This window comes from Bufo gargarizans, chromosome 3, assembly GCF_014858855.1.
Source record: "Bufo gargarizans isolate SCDJY-AF-19 chromosome 3, ASM1485885v1, whole genome shotgun sequence".
NCBI classification, from domain to species: Eukaryota; Metazoa; Chordata; class Amphibia; order Anura; family Bufonidae; genus Bufo; species Bufo gargarizans.
The window spans coordinates 589,562,782-589,588,562 of NC_058082.1; the positions used below are offsets into that span (position 1 = coordinate 589,562,782).

A 25,781-nucleotide genomic window follows, 5' to 3' on the forward strand; every position below is an offset into this window, starting at 1 on the left:
TACTTTATGTGAACCACTTTCTGGGCCATGACTAGATTTGGTTTTGGAGGTAGCACTTCCACAAAATATTTTATTCTCTGACCTGTTAGAAAGGTACATGGTGTAAACTGTAATGAAGGTGATCTTCATGCCAGTGACTGAGTTATAGCCTCCCTTCTGATCCTCAGCTGTGTCATGTGACTAGCACTCTGACTCTCCAAATAACACAGCATCTTATGTGTGGACAGGAAGCCAGTTTCTCTGTATATTCCTAAGGAGGCCACAATGTCAGTCCCATAGGAATAAATAGAGAAGGAACTGACCTTCTGTATAATGTCAGTTGGAGAGTGTTGGTCACATGACACATCTGAGGATCAGAAGACAGGTTATAACTAGGGATGAGAGAACCGGCTTCGGATAAAACATCCTAAGTAGATTCACATAAAACTTTGTTTCAATACTGTACGGAGTGAGCGCTTCATACAGTATTAGAATGTATTGTTTCCGATGAGCCAAAGTTATTACTTATAACTTCATAAATTTATTTTTAATGTTAATAAAACCATTTTCCGAACTCGTTTTTTTTAACAGTATGAAGTTATTACCCTTTGGAGCCAATACTTCCTAATACTGTACAGAGCGCTCGCTGGTCAGAAGATGATTTCCTTCACTACAGTTTACAGAAGGTATCTTTCTAACAAGTCAGACTATAAACATTTTTGTCACAGTGCTCGTTAATGTGAATAATGTTATTACACAAAATAAGTAAAAATTTACTAACCTGTAACTTGTCCATTTCTTTTTTCAGTTTTGACACATAAGTCTCCATAGTACTAATCTTTTCTAATGTTACCGGATTACTGTGAAGAGGAAATGTGTAGAAATATGACAAATCCGTCATTCTAGACATGGAGTCTACAAGTGTCCACTCCTGTATCTACACAAAACACTTTTGGGTGCATTCACACATTGCTGTTTTGACACTTTTTCGGTCTATAAACCTCATCAAGAAATCTGCAGTTTGGGGGGGGAACAAGACTAAAGTGTGAATACAGCCTAAAGCCTTATATTCACACGTCAGCGTTTTGGTCAGTGATTTCCATCAATGACTGTGAACCAAAACCCAGAGTGGAGCCCCCACAGACATAAGGTAAAAGGGAAAGATCTGCTCCTGTTCTGTGTTTAGAGCCGCACCTGGTTTTGGCTCACAATCACTGACCGAACACTGACTTGTGAATAATCCATTAAAATGGAGCTAGGAGGTCTATAATTACTAATTAGAATATGGCACAAGAATTCTAATATAAAAATTGTACCTGTTGGCCGCTGGTTTTAACATTTTGATGCTCTGTTCTGCATTAGAAACTTTCAGTTGGAGTTTTAATAATTCAGCTTGCTTTTGGTTTTCTAAGACCATAACCTACAGAAAGAAAAGAACTGTGAGGAATATGTATTATAATTTATTGGCAGCCCTGATTGTCAGTTGATTCACCTTTGGGCATGTACACAGCCAGTGTACATGCAAAATATGTTCCCACCCCCCAGCCATCTGATTGTCAGCTAGCAAGGGAAAATCCCCAGGCGTCCAGGAGGCCCCAGGTGAATAAAGTCACACCTCAGGCAGCCAGTTTGGAGGCAAGCAAATCCTGCAGGAGGTCTCAGCCATGGCCCAGGATCAATGATAACTCCCAGACATGTTGGCACCTACATTTCATAAGGAATTATGAATTGTCCATCCATCCCAGGCATAATTCGGTTATATTTTTGCAATCCTGGGGCAAAGCCGAACATCTACGTAGTCCTGGCTTGAGGCTGGGAGGGGAGATATACATATCTCCCCACAGAAACCACATAGCGGCACCATGTTTGGACTCTAGTTGTAGCTGGAACCCAGGCGGATCAATTGGGCCCGGAACCACCTTTCTGCGACATTCTGGTCTGAGGCTATGAGCCCTAAGGGGTTTTATGGGTCATTTGCTGCCAGCACCAGAAAAGGAGGGGTGGACCCTACCCATAGGCGGGGAGGGGAGCGGCCGGCTACAGGTCAAAAGCCCATGCAAGCCAGCGGGCGGTGTCTTTTCTGAAGGGAGTCACATCGTGCCAATGTGTTTGGAGAGACTGGGAACCAGCTGACCTCACTGCCCCCACATGACTGCAGCCAAGGACTATTTCACCATTATAACCCCAAAGGAACTTTCATCTTACCCGGTACCTGCTTTTTGCTCTGCTTTACCCTGTTGTACCTATATCATCTGTATTTGTAACCTCAGACCACTGTATATATTCTGTGTGTATAGTGTTATATCTAGTGAGCCCTTAAGGCGATTAAATATATAATTTAATATTGTGCGGTCTTGTATCTTGATCAAGAATCCCCACGTCCGTGTTTCGGCCTAGTTATAAGCTACCACGGATTGGTTTTTCACCCTATATAATCCGGTTAGCGGATCGGGTTTATATCAAACGAGAAGCTGGTGGCAGATTTCCCGGGCTGAGGAGGTGCTGTTTTCACTGCGGGAGTGAAAAGGCTCTCAGCTTGTTGCCTCTCTGTGCCCACGTGGACAGGAGGTGTGTGTAAACTGTACCAAGCTGACCTTACCTGCTCCTCAGGAGGGTGTAACATCACGCTTTGGTAACCCGTGACCATACCGCGCTCGTGAGCTTGACGTAGGTGACGTCAAGCGGGCCCGAGGGGTGGTATTAGTCACAAATTGATATTACACAATGCAGCTTTTAATAATGGAAATCAACATTTATCTCATCTCTGATGGGGGTCTGATCCGAGGGTCCGATCCGGAGATCCGAGGGTTGCCACACCCACGCAACATCATCCACTCCATCACTAACGGCAGCCATCTTTTTAAAGACAGCCATTTTATCCATCCTAGTTGTAACTGCCACAATAGGTCTTAAGTGCCGACTGTAGGTGATTTATGTAATGTAGTACCCAAAATATCAGTCAAGATAGAGCAGATGGAGTTCTAGAAAGCACACACAATGGGGAAGGCCCACCAAGTGTGGACCATGGAACCCACCACAGCACAGTGGCGAGACTGATGGATAGATATACGATGTAAGCACTCAGGGACATATTATGGTCTATCGAAAACATTACGAGAAGTTTCGATTAGATTAACCTGCCAGCTATCTTTATGGTTTCACAGCAGGATCGCCACTGCGACACAGGCATCTACTGCCATCTAAGCATAAAGGGCAGCTTGCTCCTCTAAAGGTAAAGTCAACCAATTATAAACATAGGAGACCAAACGCTTTCTTCGGAAAAAGTATAGTACAAAGAGTTCAAGAGGGGAATAAGTAGTATCAGCTACACACCTAACCCTTCTCTCCTAAAAATAAATATTCTGTGATCATCTGTACACTTCACGAGCGGTAGGTGAGTATTTTTAAATTGAGAAATGGTAAGCAATGTAGCCCTCTCTAGAACATTATGTAGACTAGGGAAGAGCAAACCTCCGTTTTCAAGTTCGGCGTAAAAGATTCTAAGAATCCTGTTATGGATTCGGCTACCATGGACCATAACATTTGGTCCATGGAAGCAAAATCTATAACCGAATTCTTAGATAACCCGAACCTTGTACGCAGATTTTGAGAACAGAAGTTCACTCGACACTAATGTAGACACGTCAGGGACTGTGAACTCCACCTGGAGGATAGGCTGTTCATACCAGGTGGGAAAGCAGGATTATGTAAAAGGTGAGTTAAAGTCTCAACTGCATTTTAAATGTAAATCCTACCGCTTTCCACAATTGAAAAGAATAAAAAGAGTGAAGAGACTTAGATTTAGTCTCAGCTGGAATAGGCTCTGGGGACCAAATGAGCACTGCTAAAGAGATAGGAGCCAAAAAGTCAGACTCCAGTTTGACCCAACTAGGTGCCCCGGCGGTGAGATTAAATGAAAGTAGTTTGGCGAATCGTGCAGCCCTACAGTATTTAAAGAAATCAGATCGAGTCCTTCTGTCAGTTTGTGAAAATCAGGTGCTTATTATAAAGTGTAAAATATGATAAACTGGTTGTACAGGGTTAGGGTACATTCACACGACCGTAGTGTGTTGCGGACCCGCCCGGCACCCCTATAGAAATGCCTATTCTTGTCCGCAAGCTGCGGACAAGAATAGGACATGTTCTATCTTTTGCGGAGCTGCAGACCCGAAGATCGGGGCGGCGCTCCGCAAATGCAGATGCGGACAGCACACTGTGTCCTGTCCGCATCCATTCCATCCCCATAGAAAATGAACGGGTCCACACCCGTTCCGCAAAATTGCGGAACGGATGCGGACCCATTTGCAGTCGTGTGAATGTACCCTTAAAAAAACAGACGGTTTACTGTCCAAAAACAGCAACAGTCCATGGTGTCCTCTCCTATAAGCCTGCAAGTCTCTCTCTTTAAATCCCAACTGCCATACACACAGTTGTACTCCAGGTTTCCAAAACAACCCAGCCATTTTTCTTCACCGCTTTAGGCTAGGGCTACAGGACGACAATAAGTTGCACGACACATAGGGCACAACTACGCTGCTACATGCATCCATTGGATTTTTGGCGACTGTCGTGTCGCAGTGCGACACCATAGCCTATCATTATAAAAGTTATTGAAACAAAATGTTGCGTGACACATCTCGTCGTGTAGCCCTAGCATTGAAGGGGCAGGGGGCTGTGGAGGTCACTGTTAAAGGGGCAGGGGCCACTGCTGTGAGGTCGGTCACTGTTAAGGCAGGGGGGTACTGAGGAGGTCACTGTCAAGAGTGGGGTGTAGGGCTGCAGTAAACGAATATTTTTGTAATCGAGTATTCTATCGATTATATTTCTCGATTCATCGAGTAATCTAATAAGAAAAAGCTACTTAAAATAACGTACGTAATTAGGTATGTATAAAGTTATTGGTTTGAAGGGGTTAATAACTTTATACATGCCTAATGCCAAGGTGCTTCCATTAACCCCTCCAAACCAATAACTTTATACATGCCCATTGGGTTTGGAGGGGTTAATGGAAGCACCTTGGCATTAGGCATGTATAAAGTTATTGGTTTGAAGAGGTTAATGAAAGCACCTTGGATGTGCCTTCATTAACCCCTCTCTAAACCAATAACTTTATACATGCCAAGGTGGTGCTTGCAGCCTCCATTAACCACTCTCTCTCCATCTGCCTCCCCCCAGCCTCTGATCTGCCTCCCCCCCCCCAGCCTCTGATCTGCCTCCCCCCCCAGCCTCTGATCTGCCTCCCCCCCAGCCTCTGATCTGCCTCCCCCCCAGTCTCTGATCTGCCCCCCCCCCCAGCCTCTGATCTGCCTCCCCCCCCAGCCTCTGATCTGCCTCCCCCCCCCAGCCTCTGATCTGCCTCCCCCCCCCAGCCTCTGATCTGCCTCCCCCCCCCAGCCTCTGATCTGCCTCCCCCCCCCAGCCTCTGATCTGCCTCCCCCCCCCAGCCTCTGATCTGCCTCCCCCCCCCAGCCTCTGATCTGCCTCCCCCCCCCCAGCCTCTGATCTGCCTCCCCCCCCCCAGCCTCTGATCTGCCTCTCCCCCCCAGCCTCTGATCTGCCTCCCCCCCAGCCTCTGATCTGCCTCCCCCCCCCAGCCTCTGATCTGCCTCCCCCCCCAGCCTCTGATCTGCCTCCCCCCCAGCCTCTGATCTGCCTCCCCCCCAGCCTCTGATCTGCCTCCCCCCCCCCAGCCTCTGATCTGCCTCCCCCCCCCCAGCCTCTGATCTGCCTCCCCCCCCCAGCCTCTGATCTGCCTCCCCCCCAGCCTCTGATCTGCCTGCCCCCAGCCTCTGATCTGCCTGCCCCCTCTGGTAACGCAACCCCCCCCCCCCCCCCCCCAGTATTAATCATTGGTGGCAGTGGCCACAGGGTCCCCCTCCTCCCCCCATCATTGGTGGCAGTGTCAGTTCCGATCGGTTACCATGGCAGCCAGGACGCTACCGAAGTCCTGGCTGCCATGGTATGTTAGTGAGCAGAGAGCAGCGCATTATACTCACGTGCGCTGTGGCCGCCGGTCGCTCCTTCTTCTGTCTGTGCGGCGGATTGCTAATGCTTACAGCATTAGCAATGCGCCGCACAGACCTATGAGAAGGAGCGACCGCCAGCCACAGCGCACGTGAGTATAATGCGCTGCTCTCTGCTCACTAACATACCATGGCAGCCAGGACTTCGGTAGCGTCCTGGCTGCCATGGTAACCGATCGGAGCCCCAGCATTACACTGCTGGGGCTCCGATCGGAACTGACACTGCCACCAATTATGGGGGGGAGGAGGGGGACCCTGTGGGATATGGCCGGCACATTCATTGGTGGCGCAGTGGCCACAGTCTCTCCCTCCCCACTGTGCGCGGCTGCCGCTAAACACCAATGAGGACAGAGTAGGAGGAGGAGGGGAGGGACTCCCTCCTCCTCCCTCCGCTGTGCCGGCCGGCTCAGTCCTGCCTCTCTGGCCTCCGGAGGACACGGAAGCGGTGAGTGAGACGCTTAATTTCACTCCCGCTCCGTGATCACGTGATGTAAACGATTCCTCGATGCAGGGAAACTGCATCGATGAATTTTTTGAATCGATTGAATCTAGTTATTCGAATAATCGTTTCAGCCCTAGTGGGGTGCTGCGAAACTTACTGTTAAAGTGGCGGGGCAATGTAGGGGGGGGGGGGGAGACTGTGGAGTTCACTGTTAAAGGGGCGGTGTCCTGTAGAGGTCACTGTTATGGGTGATACTGTCGATATCTTCTAACGACACAAACATTAAATGAAATAGATAAAATATACCTGTGCGTGATAAATACACCACTGTGATCCTAGGAGTCTACATCTTATGTACTAGAAGTAATATATTTGTACCAGGGAAACTGGGGTTTAACCTACTGTCCAGGATTTATTTTGCACAACCCTTCAAATGCAATAGTTGTGTAACAGAGGAAGATAGAATTTATAATTCTAATGATAAAAAGAGGGATAAATGTGGGGGAGATTTGCCCCCAGTACCTCCTGCACACGCCCTGTACATAATGATCCTTACCTCGGCCATGGCAGCCCTTTGTGCAGCAGTCTCTCTTTCTGCCTCGCTCTTAGATATCTGACTTTCCAACTTTGCCTTTTCATTTTCGAATTTACTGCAACTGTGAGGGAGAAAACAAAGTTTGATTTCCTAAAGTGGTTGACGTCTCTCTCTCTCTCTCTCTCTGCGGCTCTACGGTGACAACCGCACGCAGCACGTGTCTAAGCACAGAACCACCTTGTGTGCCCAACGTCAATGCTTTAAATCCTGAGCATCCTAATATACTTACTGGGTCTTTGCGAAGTCCTTTATGTGGATTTCATACTGCTTTTTCTTCTCTACTATACCCTTTGAATATCTGTAATCATTTAGTACAGAAAGAAGAAAGATTAAATACCAGAGGGGTGTTGTGCCTTTTCATAAGTGTAAACATTGATATTTACTTATTAGTAAAATAAATAAATCATAAAACAACTAAACCAATCTTCAACCACAGGCGGAATGTCTCACGCTTTATAAGAAATCTTTATTTCACCCCTCCCCACAAAGGGGTTGTGCCGAATTTTAAACGTTATTGCCATCCACTTGTTAGAAACCCTGAAGCAGGTAAATGTGAACAGAGCTCCAGTGAGAACTTGAAAAGTGTGGACAGCTATTAAAGAGTTTGTGCCAAGATTAAAAGGGTTTGTGCTCTGACAAATACTCTACATTTTTCAAACCAGCATGCAGATGTGAATACTTTTATAATTAAATGTAATAAAAAATTTAGTATAGGCACTGAACTATTCAATAAAATGTATCTCTATAGCGCCACCTGCTGTTTCTTCTTTTCTTTATTGCTTGTCCACCAGAGGTGGTTGCATAGTTTAAATGATCAACCTTTACCAGCTCTGTAGAGGAAAAGAGCTGCAGCAGAAAGGACAGGTTGGTTTTCAACCAGATCCCAGACGGAAATCCATCAGTTTGCCAGTATTTTTCACGACAGGAGTAGCGCTGCAGACCACACTTTGCCGGTTTATTACTATAAAGCCGATCCAGCGAGTCACCCACCGATCATTGCTTTCTGTCAGTGTTTTAATGTTACTCTTCAGAGCCTTCAGCTTGTCCTGATTTTCTTTTCTCTCCTGCAGCCACTTTTTGGTCTCATTTTCGTATTCCTGTTGAAGCCAGACCAGTTCTTTCTTTGCGATCTGCAGAGGAAGGGAAGGATATAACATCTTTATTCAGAGATGCAAAGAAACTAAAGAAAAACTTTATCCATTATGTGTGGTTATGAAAGTCCTGGGACAGCCCCTTAAAAAGGGGATCTTTCACCATGATCTTGCACTATTATATCCTGTAATACATGAGTAGTACTGCAGATAAGGAGTTCAGATTGCTACTCTCTATATTCCTATAGTCCTATGTTGTCAGCGTTTAAAGTTGCGCTGTAATACACTGTCAGGACTGCTGTGCATGTGCACAGGAGTCCTCTCCATTACCTTAGCAAACCAGTCCCAAGCGGGGAAAAGGGGGAAGCAGCAGGAACATATAAAATTGAGATCTGGATTTCCTTATGTGCATTACTGCAGGTAACAGTCCAGAATCGTGGGGATAGATTCCACTTAAAGGAAGTCTGTCAGCAGGAAATCCAATGGTACAGCTGGCACAATGCTCTGTAGGGCTAGCTCAGGTGAATGTAATGATAACTTTCACTTACTGATCCTTTGCTTGATTTGGGCCAAACAGACATTTTAATCCACATGCAAATGCAGGCCCATGACACTGTCCACCTTGGCTCCTCCTGCCTCTCCCTCTCCTTGATTGATAGGTCCAGGTTCCTCTTCACTGTGCATCATGAGGCACCCCATTAATCCATGTGTACACACCTGAAGATATACTCTGTTGGGTCTAAGCTATGATCATCTCTTGATCCACCAGACATCAGTAGTTTATCAATGATGCAAATTATTTGAGGATTTCCACCCAAAACTGCTAGCGCAGCCATAATGATGTTACTTTTGAACTATTGTCATAATTGCTAATAAGCTATCAGTTTGTTATTAGCAGAACACAAGAAATAAATTCAGAACATAGTCCTACCACTTTACACATCACTAGTCAGACCACACATGGAGTACTGTGTACAGTTCTGGGCTCCTGTGAACAAGGCAGACATAGAGCTGGAGAGGGTCCAGAGGAGGGCAACTAAAGTAATAACTGGAATGGGGCAACTACAGTACCCTGAAAGATTATCAACATTACGGTTATTCATTTTAGAAATAAAACGACTGAAGGGAGATCTAATTACTATGTATAAACATATCAGGGGTCAGTACAGAGATCACTCCCATCATCTATTTATCCCCAGGACTGTGACGAGGGGACGTCCTCTGCGTCTGGAGGAAAGAAGGTTTGTACACAAACATAGAAGAGGATTCTTTACGGTAAGAGCAGTGAGACTATGGAGCTCTCTGCCTGAGGAGGTGGTGATGGTGAGTACAATAAAGGAATCCAAGAGGGGCCTGGATGTATTTCTGGAGTGTAATAATATTACAAGTATAAAATAATCAGCAGGCACTCACCATCTGAATTTCCCATATATAACACATTTAATATACTGAATGATATAATAAAATATTATGGATGTTAGTACAATATATCTTAAACTTTACACACAGTATATGAATAGAATTATTAACCATATAACCAATTGCAAATAAATAAATATCCAAAATGGAAGAATCAATTTTAAAAAACGAATAAAAAAAAAAAAAAAAAAAAAAAAAAATCGGATAAAAGTTGAATAAAAGTTTGGATCTGAAAATCAGAAAAGTATCACCTAGGATTATTTTGAATAATATTTGAATGCAATTTCGAATGTCCACTAGGTGTGCTGGACTATTTATCCTGGTTGACAATCCAATGCAAAATTCGTTGCAGAATGTGCACAATTCTAGTTTATAGTCGACCAAATTTCGATCGGTCTTTTATCGCAAATGTCCTTGATTTATGCCCTGAAGTGTCTGTTGTGCTCAATAGGACACTAAGGCTGTGCAGTTATATGAATGGGTGACTTTCGAATTAATGATTCGATATATCTTGTATAAGATTTAAATAGTCAATTGTTCTTATAAAATTTGATTGCGCTCACTGTAGAGGCGTCCCTCTCACAGTTAAGCTACTCACCCAGACCCAGAATTCTTGTCTTTTCTTTCGTATGATGTGGTTATGGCGCTCAGCTGTCGGTGTCCCACGTGGTAATAGATAGATACGTTTTGAGAAAAAGACAAAGTTGTTAATTGTCTTGCGTGAATCTTGCTTTTTCGGATCTGTACTTCTTAATCCTGCAGGATAATTTGATTAGTAGTTTGGTTCCTTTAGTCCGCCAGACGCGTTTCGAGGTGACCTCACCTCTTCCTCGGTGGCTTAAAATGGAAACCAAACTATTTTTCTCTTTATATATAGTGTCCATGGCTGCAACCAAGACCTGGATTTTCGGGATATTGGAAAATCTGGTAGGAATATGTCTTTTTATACATATAAAAGATGGATTGTCAGGTATATAATGTACAACTTAAATGACTTAACTTTATAATCATTAATTGTCTAAGAGAGAAGGAAAATAAGAATAGCCCAAAAAACGCATGTGTGTTTTTATTACGTTTTTCTTGCAGTTTTTCTTTAAATTGCGTTTTTGGGCTTATTAAGTTCCTAAATATGTAATGTCTTCCTTTCATATATTTCTCTTGTTTTTCATATAAATTATATCATGCATAGCTTAAACACCATTCAACTCTATATTCAATAGTTATGTCAATGAGAATAACAAAAATAATCAAAAAACGCACATGCGATTATAATGCGTTTTTCCTGCAAGTTGCCTTTCTTGGGTTATTCCTTTCCTAAATGTACATTGGCCCTATTCTATGTATTGTTACATTGTTTTATATACATAAAATATACGATATATGGTCAAAGTATCCTCCAACCTTGTACTCAATGATTATTTCAAAGGATGGAATAGAGACGGCCAAAAAACGCATATGCGTTTGTGATGCGTTTTTTGGCTCATCTCGCTAACAGTCATATGCTGTCTCCATTCCATACATTTCTACATAACTATATATTCCTAATGATTACATATCACCTAATTAAATTGACATTCATCAAATTCAATAACATGGTCATTTTCTATATTCCATAATAAGTAATTAAAACATAAATAGGTAAATACTTAAAAATGTAATTGTTTATTAGTTAAAAAATAATTAAAAAAACTTAAATTAGTTGTTTATATGATGTGTTATAAATCTTTAAAACCAATTTGTATTGCGAAAAATTGCTTTCTGCATATTTTCTGTATTGTTGTGCTGACAAAGGAAAGTGTGCCTTCCCCCGAGGGAGAGTCGTGGTGCCAATTCCAAAGACTAAAACTAAACTGTACAAAACAAGAAGATTTCGAAAAAGAAGCAGAAGAAATAATTTATAATTAAACAATATCCAGTAGATATATTAGACAAGTCATTGATGAAAGTGCAAAACATGACAAGAGACACCTTCTTCCAAGCTAAACCAAATGACGTAAATACAACACAACAGGAAGATTCAATCAGAATCATATTACCATATAATACCCAACATAAACAAATAGCAAAGATCATTAATAAACATTGGCATCACATACTCAAAGATAAAACAATAGGACCATCACTAACAGAAAAACCACAAATAACATACTAAAGCGTCTAATTTATCATTGAAAATTGCTCCAACTGTACAAAATAATAGAAAACAACAACAGTCGATGATACAGGGTTGGCATAACTTGAAAGTTTTTTTCCGCTGTGGGCGTTGCAATAATTGCAAAACAACCAAGTTCCCTAAAAAAACTACCAAAGTTCAATCATACAATAGTACATTTACACGGGAAATTAAAGATCTTTTAACATGTAATACAATTAGTGTAATCTACAAAGTGGAATGCCCGTGTAAAAAACAGTACGTGGGGAGAACAAAAAGGAGTTTAAAGACAAATGATTTCTGAACACATAGCGAACATAAAAAAAGGATATGAAAAACACCCCCTGTCAATGCATTTTAAACAAGTACACAATAAAGACCCAAGTGGAATCACATTTGCAGCCCTAGAAAAAATTGAAACTAATTGGAGAGGGGGAGATCATATTTCGAAAATGTCCCGGATAGAGTCACGATACATTTATGATTTTAACTCAATAAGACCAGGAGTTCTAAATTCAGAGTTTGAAATATGGGGCTTCATATAGCGGGTGGGCCTCTCCCTGATGGGGAGTCGTGTGTCAGGCTGTCTCCCAGCACCACGACTCTCCCTCGGGGGAAGGCACACTTTCCTCATCAGCACAACAATACAGAAAATATGCAGAAAACAATTTTTCTCAATACAAATTGTTTTTAAAGATTTATAACACATCATATAAACAACTAATTTACGTTTAATAATTTTTTAACTAATAAACAATTACATTTTTAAGTATTTACCTATTTATTTATGTTTTAATTACTTATTATGGAATATAGAAAATGACCATGTTGAATTTTATGAATGTCAATTTAATTAGGTGATATGTAATCATTAGGAATATATAGAGTTATGTAGAAATGTATGGAATGGAGACAGCATATGACTGTTAGTGAGATGAGCCAAAAAACGCATCACAAACGCATATGCGTTTTTTGGCCGTCTCTATTCCATCCTTTGAAATAATCATTGAGTACAAAGTTGGAGGATACTTTGACCATATATCGTATATTTTATGTATATAAAACAATGTAACAATACATAGAATAGGGCCAATGTACATTTAGGAAAGGAATAACCCAAGAAAGGCAACTTGCAGGAAAAACGCATTATAATCGCATGTGCGTTTTTTGGTTATTTTTGTTATTCTCATTGACATAACTATTGAATATAGAGTTGAATGGTGTTTAAGCTATGCATGATATAATTTATATGAAAAACAAGAGAGAAATATATGAAAGGAAGACATTACATATTTAGGAACTTAATAAGCCCAAAAACGCAATTTCAAGAAAAACTGCAAGAAAAACGCATACCGTATTTTTCGCCCTATAAGACGCACCGGCCCATAAGACGCACCTGGGTTTTTGGGGAGGAAAATAAGAAAAAAATATTTTTAACCAAAAAGGTGTGCTGTGTGTTTGGAACTAATGGTGGTCTGTGGATGGCACTATTACTGGGGATCTGTGGATGACTGACACTGTTATGGGGGGGATCTGTGGATGACTGACACTGTTACGGGGGGGATCTGTGGATGACTGACACTGTTACGGGGGGGATCTGTGGATGACGGACACTGTTACGGGGGGGATCTGTGGATGACGGACACTGTTACGGGGGGGATCTGTGGATGACGGACACTGTTACGGGGGGGATCTGTGGATGACGGACACTGTTACGGGGGGGATCTGTGGATGACGGACACTGTTACGGGGGGGATCTGTGGATGACGGACACTGTTACGGGGGGGATCTGTGGATGACGGACACTGTTACGGGGGGGATCTGTGGATGACGGACACTGTTACGGGGGGGATCTGTGGATGACGGACACTGTTACAGGGGGATCTGTGGATGACGGACACTGTTACAGGGGGATCTGTGGATGACGGACACTGTTACAGGGGGATCTGTGGATGACGGACACTGTTACATGGGGATATGTGGATGACGGACACTGTTACAGGGGGATCTGTGGATGACGGACACTGTTACAGGGGGATCTGTGGATGACGGACACTGTTACAGGGGGATCTGTGGATGACGGACACTGTTACAGGGGGATCTGTGGATGACGGACACTGTTACAGGGGGGGGGGGGGATCTGTGGCTGGCACTGTTACAGGGGGGGGGGATCTGTGGCTGGCACTGTTATGGGCTGGGGGGATCTGTGGGTGGCACTGTTATGGGCTGGGGGGATCTGTGGGTGGCACTGTTATATATGTGCCATCCACAGACCCCCCCCAGCCCATAACAGTGACATCCACAGACCCCCCCCCCCCAGCCCATAACTGTGCCATCCACAGATCGCAGCCCCCGCCTCCCCCCCTGGCGCCGCCGCCAGTATACAAATATAAGATGTTATATTGATTTATTGGTTATAAAACATGCCCCCTCAGTCCTATTACTACCTTATATCCTAATCGCATCTGTAGAATTCAGGCAGGCCATGCGGGCGGCCGGCGCGTCCCTCAGTGACGTCACTTGCCTGCGCCGCCTGCTTCATTCATAAAGTAGGCGGCGCAGGCACATGACAAGACTTGCTGCTGCCCGCCCGGCCTGCATGAATTCTACAGATGCGATTAGGATATAAGGTAGTAATACGACTGAGGGGGCATGTTTAATAACCAATAAATGATTATGACATCTTAAATTACTATACCGGAGAGGCGGGGCGGGGATACCACACTGACTGCACCGCCCCGCCGCTATTGCCGGCCCCAGCTCCTCCTCCCAGTCCCTCCCCGAGTCCCCGCTCGCATCTACATCGCAGCTTGCGATGTAAAAAACGGCAAGCATTCGCCCCATAAGACGCAGGGGCATTTCTCCCCCGTTTTGGGGGAAGAAAAAGTGCGTCTTATGGGGCGAAAAATACGGTATGCGTTTTTTTTTGGCTATTCTTATTTTCCTTCTCTCTTAGACAATTAATGATTATAAAGTTAAGTCATTTAAGTTGTACATTATATACCTGACAATCCATCTTTTATATGTATAAAAAGACATATTTCTACCAGATTTTCCAATATCCCGAAAATCCAGGTCTTGGTTGCAGCCATGGACACTATATATAAAGAGAAAAATAGTTTGGTTTCCATTTTAAGCCACTGAGGAAGAGGTGAGGTCACCTCGAAACGCATCTGGCGGACTAAAGGAACCAAACTACTAATCAAATTATCCTGCAGGATTAAGAAGCACAGATCCGAAAAAGCAAGATTCATGCCAGACAATTAACAACTTTGTCTTTTTCTCAAAACGTATCTATCTATTACCACGTGGGACGCCGACAGCTGAGCGCCATAACCACATCATACGAAAGAAAAGACAAGAATTCTGGGTCTGGGTGAGTAGCTTAACTGTGAGAGGGACGCCTCTACAGTGAGCGCAATCAAATTTTATAAGAACAATTGACTATTTAAATCTTATACAAGATATATCGAATCATTAATTCGAAAGTCACCCATTCATATAACTGCACAGCTTTAGTGTCCTATTGAGCACAACAGACACTTCAGGGCATAAATCAAGGACATTTGCGATAAAAGACCGATCGAAATTTGGTAGACTATAAACTAGAATTGTGCACATTCTGCAACAAACTTTGTATTGGATTGTCAACCAGGATAAATAGTCAAGCACACCTAGTGGACATTAGAAATTGCATTCAAATATTATTCGAAAAAAATTCCATCAAAATAATCCTAGGTGATACTTTTCTGATTTTCAGATCCAAACTTTTATCCGATTTTTTTTATTCGTTTTTTAAAATTGATTCTATCATATTGGATATTTATTCATTTGCAATTGGTTGTATGGTTATTAATTCTATTCATATACTGTGTGTAAAGTTTAAGATATATTGTACTAACATCCATAATATTTTATTATATCATTCAGTATATTAAATGTGTTATATATGGGAAATTCAGATGGTGAGTGCCTGCTAATTATTTTATACTTGTTTAAATTAAGAGAGTAGGTGAATCACTTGCAGCAGGACACCATTACCACAGTGACAAGTGGAGTGAGCCACTATAACCTACAATCTAATAATATTACAGGCTGTAGCTACTAGAGGGGTCGTGGATCCAGGGAGTTATTCTGATTGCCTGATTGGAGTCGGGAAGTTTTTTTTATTCCCCTAAAATGGGGAAAATTGGCTTCTACCTCAGTTTTTTTTTTTTTGCCTTCCTCTGGATCAACTTGCAGGATGACAGGCCGAACTGGATGGACAAATGTCTTTTTTCGGCCTTATGTACTATGTTTAAGTGACTACCCAGAAGGCTGCACTCCCTGTTACCTTCACCTTATTAGAAACATGCTAAAATCTCTTCTTTAAAGTGGTTTTCCAGCTGCTACTGAATGTAAGGCATGTAGGTGTACGGAGCTATCTCAACCATAAAGAGTCCACGGCGAATGCCCAAGTACCGAGACCCAAGTCAAGTGGCTTGATTGGCAAGGGCGCAGAGAGTCTGACCCCCACTAATGAAGTATATAATAGGCATCCTCTGCAGGGGCAACTACTGTGGTGCATGTGTGTATTCTTACTTCAGCCGGCACAGGAGTCACCAATTATTGCACCTCCACAATTAAAAATTATGCACAAAACAACAAATACCTTATTGCTCTCTACTGTGTTTTTAATCTGCTCTTGCAGGTCCGCTATTTCTTCCAGGTATCGTTTATGCAAGTTTCCATATTTTTCAGTTGCCTCTAGCAGCTGGTCCTTAAGCACTGTTTGTTCTTTTTCCATACGCAAAATATCCCCCTGAAATACAAGGTGCATCATTCAACAACTGATACATGGTAAGGACTCATGCGCAGGACCACGTGCCGGCCTTGCCATGCACAGGAACCATACGCGTGGCCGGCGTCTGCACCACAAAAAAAGTATTGCATGCACTACTTTTTGGAGTGCGGAGGCACGTATAAAGAAACTATTCCAATCCGCACCATATCATCCGGATTGCAGACCCATTCAAGTGAATACGTGAAACTGTGCGCACACGGCCGTTGCCTGTATTTTGCAGACCCGCTGTTTGAGGGCCACAATACGGACACAGCTGGGCAAAAGCCGTGTGCATCAGTCCTGTGGAGTCAGAGTCAATTTTGGGTACCTGGAGTCGGAAAAAAATGAACCAACTCCGACTAGATTTAAATTGGAATAAAAAAAAGCAAGTTTAAGGGTACTTTCACACTAGCGTTTTTCTTTTCCGGCGCTGAGTTCCGTCCTAGGGGCTCAAATACGGAAAAGAACTGATCAGTTTTATCCTAATGCATTCTGAATGGAGAGTCAGTCCTTCAGGATGCATCAGGATGTCTTCAGTTCAGTCTTTTTGACTGATCAGGCTTTTCAGAAAAAAAGCCTCAACACTTTGACTGAACGCCTGATCAGACTTTTTTCCCATTGACTTGCATTAACGCCGGATCCGGCCCCGTGTGTTCAGTCAAAACGGATCCGGCTTTTGCATGTTAAACCCGAAAAATGTGAAAAAAAAGTTAAAGTCCATAAATGGCGGATCCGTTTTTTCCAATGCATTTTTTCATTGTGATCAAAATCCTGATCAGGATTCAAATGTAATCCGTTTTCACACGTTTTTCCGGATCCGGCGGGCAGTTCTGGTCTCGGAATTGAACGCCGGATTAAAACAACGCTAGTGTGAAAGTAGCCTAAATGTCCCAATTCACAAAAAGTTATAATTAATTACCGTATTTTTCGCCTTATAAGACACACCTAGGTTTTTGAGGAGGAAAATAAGAAAAAAAATATTTTGAACCAAAGTGTGCTTTTGGTGGGTTTTGAACTAATGGTGGTCTGTGGGTCGCACTGTTATAAGGGCATCTGTGGATTACCCATATATAGCATCTTATCTTATGTGTCATCCACAGGTCCCCCCCATAACAGAGTCCCTGTGTAGTGAATGGGGGCATCTGTTTTCTGTAATGGCAGCGGGGCCCGATGCCTGCTTCATTCATAAAGTGGGCGGAGCAGGCGCGTGACGTAGTGAGCTACGCTACGAGTGCCCACCCGGCCTCCTGACTGCCAAGAAGTTAGTAGTAAGTAGTACAGCGCTAGATTTAAGATGATTGGAATACTTTAACAATACCCACAAGTTAGATATGATTACCGTATACTACAGTGAGCGGGGCCCGGTGTAATAGAATACAGTAACTGCACCGGGCCCCGCTGCCATTACAGAAACTGGCCCCCAGCCCCGCCTATTCATCGGACGGTCGCAGCATTCGCCCCATAAGACGCACTGCTATTTTTCCTCCACTTTTGCGAAAAATACGGCACTTCTCTACTGTAGGAATAAAGGCCAATGCATTCAGTGCATCACGTTACCGCAAAACGAACACGTTAAGTGACCATGAAGAAGCATGCTTTACTATATGGCACGCAACGCATAGTTAAGGAGCAGCAATACTTTCCATTGTGTTGTGTTCCGCTGTTACAGGGAACGCAACGTCCATGGTTAACCTAGCCTCTCACTGATAACCGATTAAGTAAATATGTTTTTTGCAGGACACTTGTATAAGTCAAGGGAATGGATGGTCAATAGTTCAAGACCGACGCTGGGTTCACACCTAAGCGTTCGCGATGGAGCGCTCTGTATGCGCGATTGTACGGGCGTTTGCAATCGCGCATACAGAGACAAGCGAACGCCCATTGTCGCGCGTTCCAGAAAGTCTATGTATGGGAACGCGCGACAAGACGCCCCAAAGAAGCTCATGTACTTCTTGGGGCGTCGGGTGTTTTACAGCGCGATCGTACGCGCTGTAAAACGCCCAGGTGAGAACCATGCCGATAGGGAAGCATTGGTTTCTCCTTGTTGAGCGTTTTACAGCGCGTAGGAACGCGCTGTAAAACGCTCAGGTCTGAACCCAGCCTGAAGCTGTAAACCATTTGAAAAACTGCTGTCATTCAGCTAAGGCTATAAAAACTTGTAAACTCAGATTGTTAGCTTAAACTTTTAACATGACTATGGGATTCTACTAGGGAATTCATGTTTTTAAATAAATGCCCCTTCCTTGATCCTCCCAATGCCCTATCATCAGCAGAAGATCAGCACACAAAGGAGAGGGCAGCAGCTTCCTAGCCAGTAGTTCTGTGGCAATGACATGTATGTTGCCTTTCTTTTCTTCAAGGAATGTATAAAATACATTCGCATATTAAATACAGAGGAGTCAGAAGTACCAGAAACTGAGGAGTCGGACCATTTATCTACCGACTCCACAGCCCTGGTGTGCATGAGGCCTAGGCGTGCTATCCGCATACGCACAGAGCATGACACTGAGCTGGCGTACATATTGGTAAATGTGCGGGCTTGTGGATACCCACTTGTGATCTAACACACTGCGCATATTTTGAAAAAAATAAATAAAAATTTATAGCAAATTTTGGTGCATATCGGAGTGCAAAAAGGATACATTCTATGACTGTGTGAAGAAAAGCAGGGGATTTGGCGCTCTGTATCAGAGAAAAAGGACGTTGAATGCTATAAAAATCTATATAGGAAAGAATCTGAAGAGAATTTTGTAAAAAAAAAAAAAAAAAGTTTCTAGAATATATTTAACCAGAATCAAAAATATGACTGGGTTTCTTAAGTGAAGATATCTACTCCCACCCACAAGAATCCTAATGTACTTGCTTCCTTTACCTCAGGGTTCTGGGTGAAGGGATCTCTCAATATTAGGCCTCATGCACACGGCCGTGACCGTATTGCGGCCCGCAAACGCATGATGCGTTTGCGGGCCCATTCAGTTGAATGGGTCTGCAATTCCGGAGATGCGGAAAGGAGTCACGAAACGGAACACCGGAAGCACTACAAAGTGCTTCTGTTGTGTTTCTTTCCGTTCTGCACCGCAAATAAATATGACACACCATATTTTTTTGCGGTGCGGATAGACCACGGACCTATTCAAGTTGAATGGGTCTGGCCCGCTGCACGGATGTTGCCCATGTTTTGGGGACCGCAACTGCTGTGTGCATGAGGCCTTACACTAACTAGAGATCATACAATGCCGCCATACTAGTAACACAGGTGGTAGTATTGTTTCCATTGCAATTAAAAGTTGTCACATCAATAAAAGTAGGCGGCGTACATGAGAGATGCATAATCAATAAGCACAACCCCTGCACTGGTAACCTATAGATAAAGCAGGACTAAGGCGACTATGGATTTGCTCTATCCCCCCCCCCCCCCATGGCTCGGGGTCTGTCTCCGCATCACCGACCTCTATCGTGTTACTCAGCAGCTTGCGTCTTCCCTGTCCAGCTATACAGTCTACTTTGCTGGGTCATAGTCCACTGTATTTCATACAATATCTGTAATGTTGCAGCTTTGTCATCCCGGCCAGTTAATCATTAGTGGAGCGTTCCCTCTTTACAAACTCTACAATGTTGCCAATTAGATTTAGTTAATGATATTAGGGAGCCATCTGCACAGCTCTGTATTAAATGACATGAAACAATTCACAACCAGACTCGCAAAGAGCTTGTCGCATAAAAGTTATTGGGGGTCATCTGATAAGCCCCCCACACCGCTAGAGGATGCGCTTTATAAAGAGACTGAGACCTAATCATACGGGCCGCCATCATTACGGTCAGATAATTTTGCGAGGGGAAGTTAAAGACTCCTGAAAAGTGCCATTACAACATGACTACTCAGATAACATACATTAGAAAGCACATTCTGCCAGAGATGTTGCTTGTAAAGCTGGCCATACACATTAGGGTCTATTCACACGTTCGTGGTGTGCTGCGGATCCGCAACAGACCCGGCCGGCACCCCCTATAGAAATGCCTATTCTTGTCTGCAGCTGCGGACAAGAATAGGACATGTTCTATATTTTGCGGAGCTGCGGAAGTTCTGGGCCGCGTTCCGCAAATGCGGAAGCAGAGAGAACTTAGTGTGCTCTCCGCTTCACGTCAGGGCCCATAGAGAATGAATGGGTCCGCACCTGTTCTGCAAAATTACGGAACGGGTGCGGACCCATTTGCGGACGTGTGAATGGACCCTTACTGTGTACCAGACAAAACGGCAGATCTTGGCCCACTGTCTAATGTGTACGGTGGCCTTTCCAACTTTCCTTAGACGGCTCATGTTAGAAGACAAAAAAAAAAAAAGATCAGGCCCTGGATTTTAAGCACTCAATCCTTGGGTTAGCAGGGAGAGGAGACTAAATAAAATTAAAGAAGATTCTGGCAGCAGCTTTCTCCCCTCTCCCAATAGGTTTGCTCAGCGGGAGCATCAGGAAAGGTAACGGTCAGTTACCCCACCTCTGCATGCTCCAATGGCATGGATCAGTCTCTTGTAAATGCATGCAAGATGACGTCAGCCATGTAACGCAGGCACAGGTCACGTGGCGTTCACTTAAAGGGAACCTGTCATCAACTTTATGCTGCCCATACTAACAGCAGAATAAAGTAGAGGCAGGTGAGTTGATTTCAGCGGTCTGTCATTTATAAGTTTAAAGTAAGTGGTTGCCGAGAACCAACATCATAAATCATTGCAGACTGGGCCTGGAAAAGAGTCCCGGCCTCCTGAGAAGAGTCCTGGTTATTCATGAATTCCTGCTCTCCTGTCCATCTGCTGATGACTGACCGTCTTCTACCGAGTTTTCTCTCTAGGAGAGAACTGCCAGTCATCAGCAGATGGACAGGAGAGCAGGAGATTATGACTGACCAGGACTCTTCTCAGGTAGATTCAAGGCCTGGGCTGCAGTGATTATGATGCTGGTTCTCAGCAACCACTTACTCTTAGCTCATGAGTGACACATCGCTGAGATCAGCATTTCTGTTACTATTTTATGCTGCTCTCAGTAAGGGCAGCATAAAGTTGACAACAGATTCCCTTTAAGGCCTCTTTCACACTACCGTATGGCTATTTAAGTGTTTTGCAATCCGTTTTTCACGGATCCGTTGTGTTTCCGTATTACATATACAGTATACAGTAATTACATAGAAAAAATTGGTCTGGGCATAACATTTTCAATAGATGGTTCCGCAAAAACGGAACGGATACAGAAGACATACGGATGCATTTCTGTATGTGTTCCGTTTTTTTTGCAGACCCATTGACTTGAATAGAGCCACAAAACGCGATTTGAGGGCAATAACAGGACATGTTCTATCTTTCAACGGAACGGAATGCATTTGGTTTTTTTTGAGGAACCATTGAAATGAATGGTTCCGTATACGGAACACAAAAAACGGCCCGCAAAACGGCACCAAAAAAAAAAACCCGGTACTGTAAAATAGTCCTGAGGCTCTCTTCACAGTGTTTGCTTCTGTATGTGCAGAACATTACCCAGAAGTATCCCACTGTATGGCTGATCTCCATAAAGTACTAGCGATGTACTTCTGACATACGGTCACCTGCAGAAGTATTCAGGACGTTTTACTCTAATATTTATTCTGGAAAAATCTTTGATACAATCACGTGTTGGCCCCTGGAAATAAAGTTTTGTCTCTTTGTGCAGTTGTGTTACAAGTTCCCACCTCGAAGTCTGGCCTAACATACATGGAAGATGAAAACTTTGGCCATTAAACAGGAGTTACCTGCTGTGTCTCGAAGGGCTGGAAGGGTTCAGTATTAACTTCATGGTGAGAATAATCTATGTCCACCTGGAATAACAAAAGAAACTAGCAAAAACTTCTGTAAACGAAGGACATTTTTCACATTCCTGCTATTCTACGGCAATTACAATAAAATGTTTCTGAAAACAGATTATTTCTTCCATATTAAATTATACACTTATGACTGTGCCCAGAGACAGCTGGTTCTCCTCCAATAGTTCACTATTAAGCCAAAGGGCCTGTACCACAGAGGCCTGGTTTAAGCGCAGACCCTATGGGCACCAGTGATGAAAGGGAACGTGTCAGGAGCTGAATCTTCACAGTAAGGGTCCATTCACACGTCCGCAATTGCGGACCCATTCCACTTCCGGGTCCGCAATTCCGATCCCGAAAAAAAATAGAACATGTCCTATTCTTGTCCGCAATTGCGGACAAGAATAGGCATTTTCTATTAAGTGCCGGCGATGTGCGGTCCGCAAAATGTGGAACGCACATCGCCGATGTCAGTGTTTTGCGGAACCACGGATCCGCAAAACATGCACAGATGTGTGAATGGACCCTAACTGTATAAGAAAATCCTATTTCTTAGGGCCCTTGCAGACGAGCGTTGGTCACGCTGCGAGTCCGCAGCGCAGCACTCGGCCTGAACTCCCAGCGCTGCCAGGGGTCACATAGCATTATATTAATTTATAATTCTATGTAACCCTTACAGTTCTGTAATGTATTGGATAACACTGACATAATATTCTGCCAGTGTTATCCAATACATTCCAGAACAGTAAGGGTTATATAGCATCATAAATCAATATAATGCTATGTGACCCTAGGCAGCGCTGGGAGTTCAGACCACGAGCTGCGCTGCGGACTCGCATCGTGACCAACGCTCGTCTGCAAGGACCCTTAACCATTGTGTTTGCATATGCTGTTCGACTACTTGTTTTCTGGTGAGATATTTGCATTTGATATTTGAGATATTTCCAGCAGTCCCATAGCGGTGAATGTACAGCAAGCCATGACCACATGTGACCACATGTGACCACCTCTCCATTCACTGCTATGAGACTGCAGGAAATGGCCGCTCAGCGCTCTGAACTCCCATATCAGTGTACAGAGGGGGGCCACGCTTGTGCAGCTGCTCTCCCAGAGGTGTTACCTGCACCTGTCAGACAATGGGGGCATATCCCAGAAATATACACCCATCGTCTCAGACGGGAATACCTCTTTAAAGAAGGATGTGCTAGAATACTTTTTTGGGGGGGTATTTTCTATAGTTAATGTTCCTTACAATGCCCTGAAATCTACAAGTGTTTATCAAAATGACTCGCCCCAATATACACATGTATGTAGCAGCATAGTCTTACCTGCACAGATACTATAGCAGTCTGAATATTTTTATTTCGTATTTCATTCTTCGAGGAGACCATAGAATTCAACTGGTCTGATTCTTCTACACATAATTTATCTTGGCTTTTATCAGTATTTGGTTCAGGAACTGTATCATCATCATAGTCATCATCATCATCGTCATCTTCGTAATAATCATACATACTAGATGAGTCATTGCTAGTGTAGTCATGTATTTCATCCAAATCTTCATCTAGGACAGGATGTTCAAAAGAGTGATTCCCAGTCAGGCCAAAATCTGCATCAGGTAAAGTACTAAAGTGGGGACTGTTAAACGGTTTGGCAAATTTCCGATAATTTAAATCTAAGTCACTATAAGAGACAGTGGCACCGGAGTTGGCAGACATATAATCGTGGCCGGCAGCACCATGTGACTGTACATTATTAAATGCAAGGGTAGTAAAGCATGGGGTGAATTCCTCGGCTGTGGGATTTAGTGGATAATTCGCTTGATCTTCTCTAAAGGGATTATCATAGGTAGCTGATAGCGCAATCATGTCGTCCACAATGGTAAACTCGTCCGACTGCAACAGGAAGTTCTTAAGACTGCCGGCCGCTTCCACCATCCTCTGAGTTTCTTCCGGAAAATCTTTATATTCTCTAATTAAACGTTCATCGTCTGGTTTCAAAGGACCGTATTCATCTAAAATCTGATAGAAGTACCTAAAAAGTAAAATACAAAAAAAATTTAAGGCAATTAGGGCTGGGTGATTAAAGGGGTTGTCTCATTTCAGAAAATGCCATTTATCATGTAGAGAAAGTTATTTCAAGGCACTTACTAATGTATTGGGATTGTCCATATTGCTTCTATTGCTGGCATTTTTCCCATCACATTATACATTGCAGTGCATTTGCTGAAGTGACATAACCCTTTTAAAGAGGACCGTTCGCTTCTCCTGACAAGTTTGTATTAGCAGCTGCTTACATCCCCCCATGTAATAAAAATTTCTTACGATTCTATGTTATGCCATTTGTCTCTTATTGCTACTACAGATTTATGGATAACGGTACCGATAGGTGGTACTAGCTGGAGGCGTGTCCCAGCATAGCCTGCGACTGGCAGAATTGATTGGATAATGCCAGACTGTGCAGGGACACCCCCCCCCAAATAGTAACGCCATTCTGTACCTTTATCCAAACACTTCTAGCTAGAATACAAGAAGAACTGAAAAACAAAGACACAAGAAGATATGCTCCAGAATTGTCCTTTCATGTGGAATACAATTATTTACTAAAACAGGCATGTCGGAAGTGTTGACATGTCCTCTTTAAGGCAAAAAAAGAGAAAAAAAAAACCTTTAAATTATTTCCACTTTATGGACAATTATAGAATAATTTTTTCTTGCTAGTTTTTTCACCTTACAAGCTGAGAACTCTCCCAGCTGTTCCAGCGTCTTGAGCTCTCTCTTGTCTAGCTGTCTGCTGCTGGATCAGCCCAGGCCGCACTATTTCCAGCTGCTGCAGAGGTTCCGATATGTCCACTTGCAGGTGGGGACTGCATGCTGCTCGTGACTGAGACCTGGACCAGCTCAGCCATGTTGTATGCTGCATGCATAAAGTTGTGCAGTTCAAAGAAAGCCGCAGGGAAGGTTCTGCTCATGCGCACTATCCAAGCCATGGAGGGAGTTGTATTTATTTTATTTTTTTGTCCCTCTGACCTGGGCCAGGTCTCTTAAAGGGATATTCCCATCTCAAACAATGGGAGCATATCGACAGTATATGCCGGCTCAGTTTATGAGATAGGTGCAGGTCCCACCTCAGACTTGCACCCATCAGACAACGGGAGCATATAATAGCAATATGTCCTCATTGTCTAAGATGGGAATACCCCTTTAGTCTCTGCAGTGCACGCCAGGATTATTAGTGTGGGCAGCAGGGACTGATTTGACTACACAGAAAAAAAAAAAATTGTCAGACAGTAAAAGAGCGAATCGCCCAGCCCTAGAGCAAATTTACTAAAGGGAAAAAAAAGGAGATTTTCTGCAATTAGCCACTGTCCCAAAAACAGAATCATCATTTTAAAGGGATCTGTATTGACTCCTATGTTGACAGTGAAGCCTG

The 25,781-nt window shown here is 43.5% G+C and overlaps 1 protein-coding gene across 5 annotated transcripts in view; it reads right to left on the reverse strand.

The window, feature by feature from the left end:
- TTC3 (tetratricopeptide repeat domain 3) overlaps positions 1-25,781 on the reverse strand; it is a 188,632-nt gene that overhangs the window by 19,869 nt on the left and 142,982 nt on the right. For all 5 annotated transcript variants that reach the window (XM_044284379.1, XM_044284380.1, XM_044284383.1 and 2 more), the window contains 8 exons: positions 23,678-24,383; positions 22,299-22,364; positions 16,353-16,502; positions 8,030-8,169; positions 7,269-7,337; positions 7,001-7,100; positions 1,296-1,399; positions 761-839 (listed from right to left, as the gene is read on the reverse strand). In XM_044284379.1, coding sequence (XP_044140314.1) covers positions 761-839; positions 1,296-1,399; positions 7,001-7,100; positions 7,269-7,337; positions 8,030-8,169; positions 16,353-16,502; positions 22,299-22,364; positions 23,678-24,383 — 1,414 coding nt within the window. The remainder of the gene's footprint in view (positions 1-760; positions 840-1,295; positions 1,400-7,000; positions 7,101-7,268; positions 7,338-8,029; positions 8,170-16,352; positions 16,503-22,298; positions 22,365-23,677; positions 24,384-25,781) is intronic.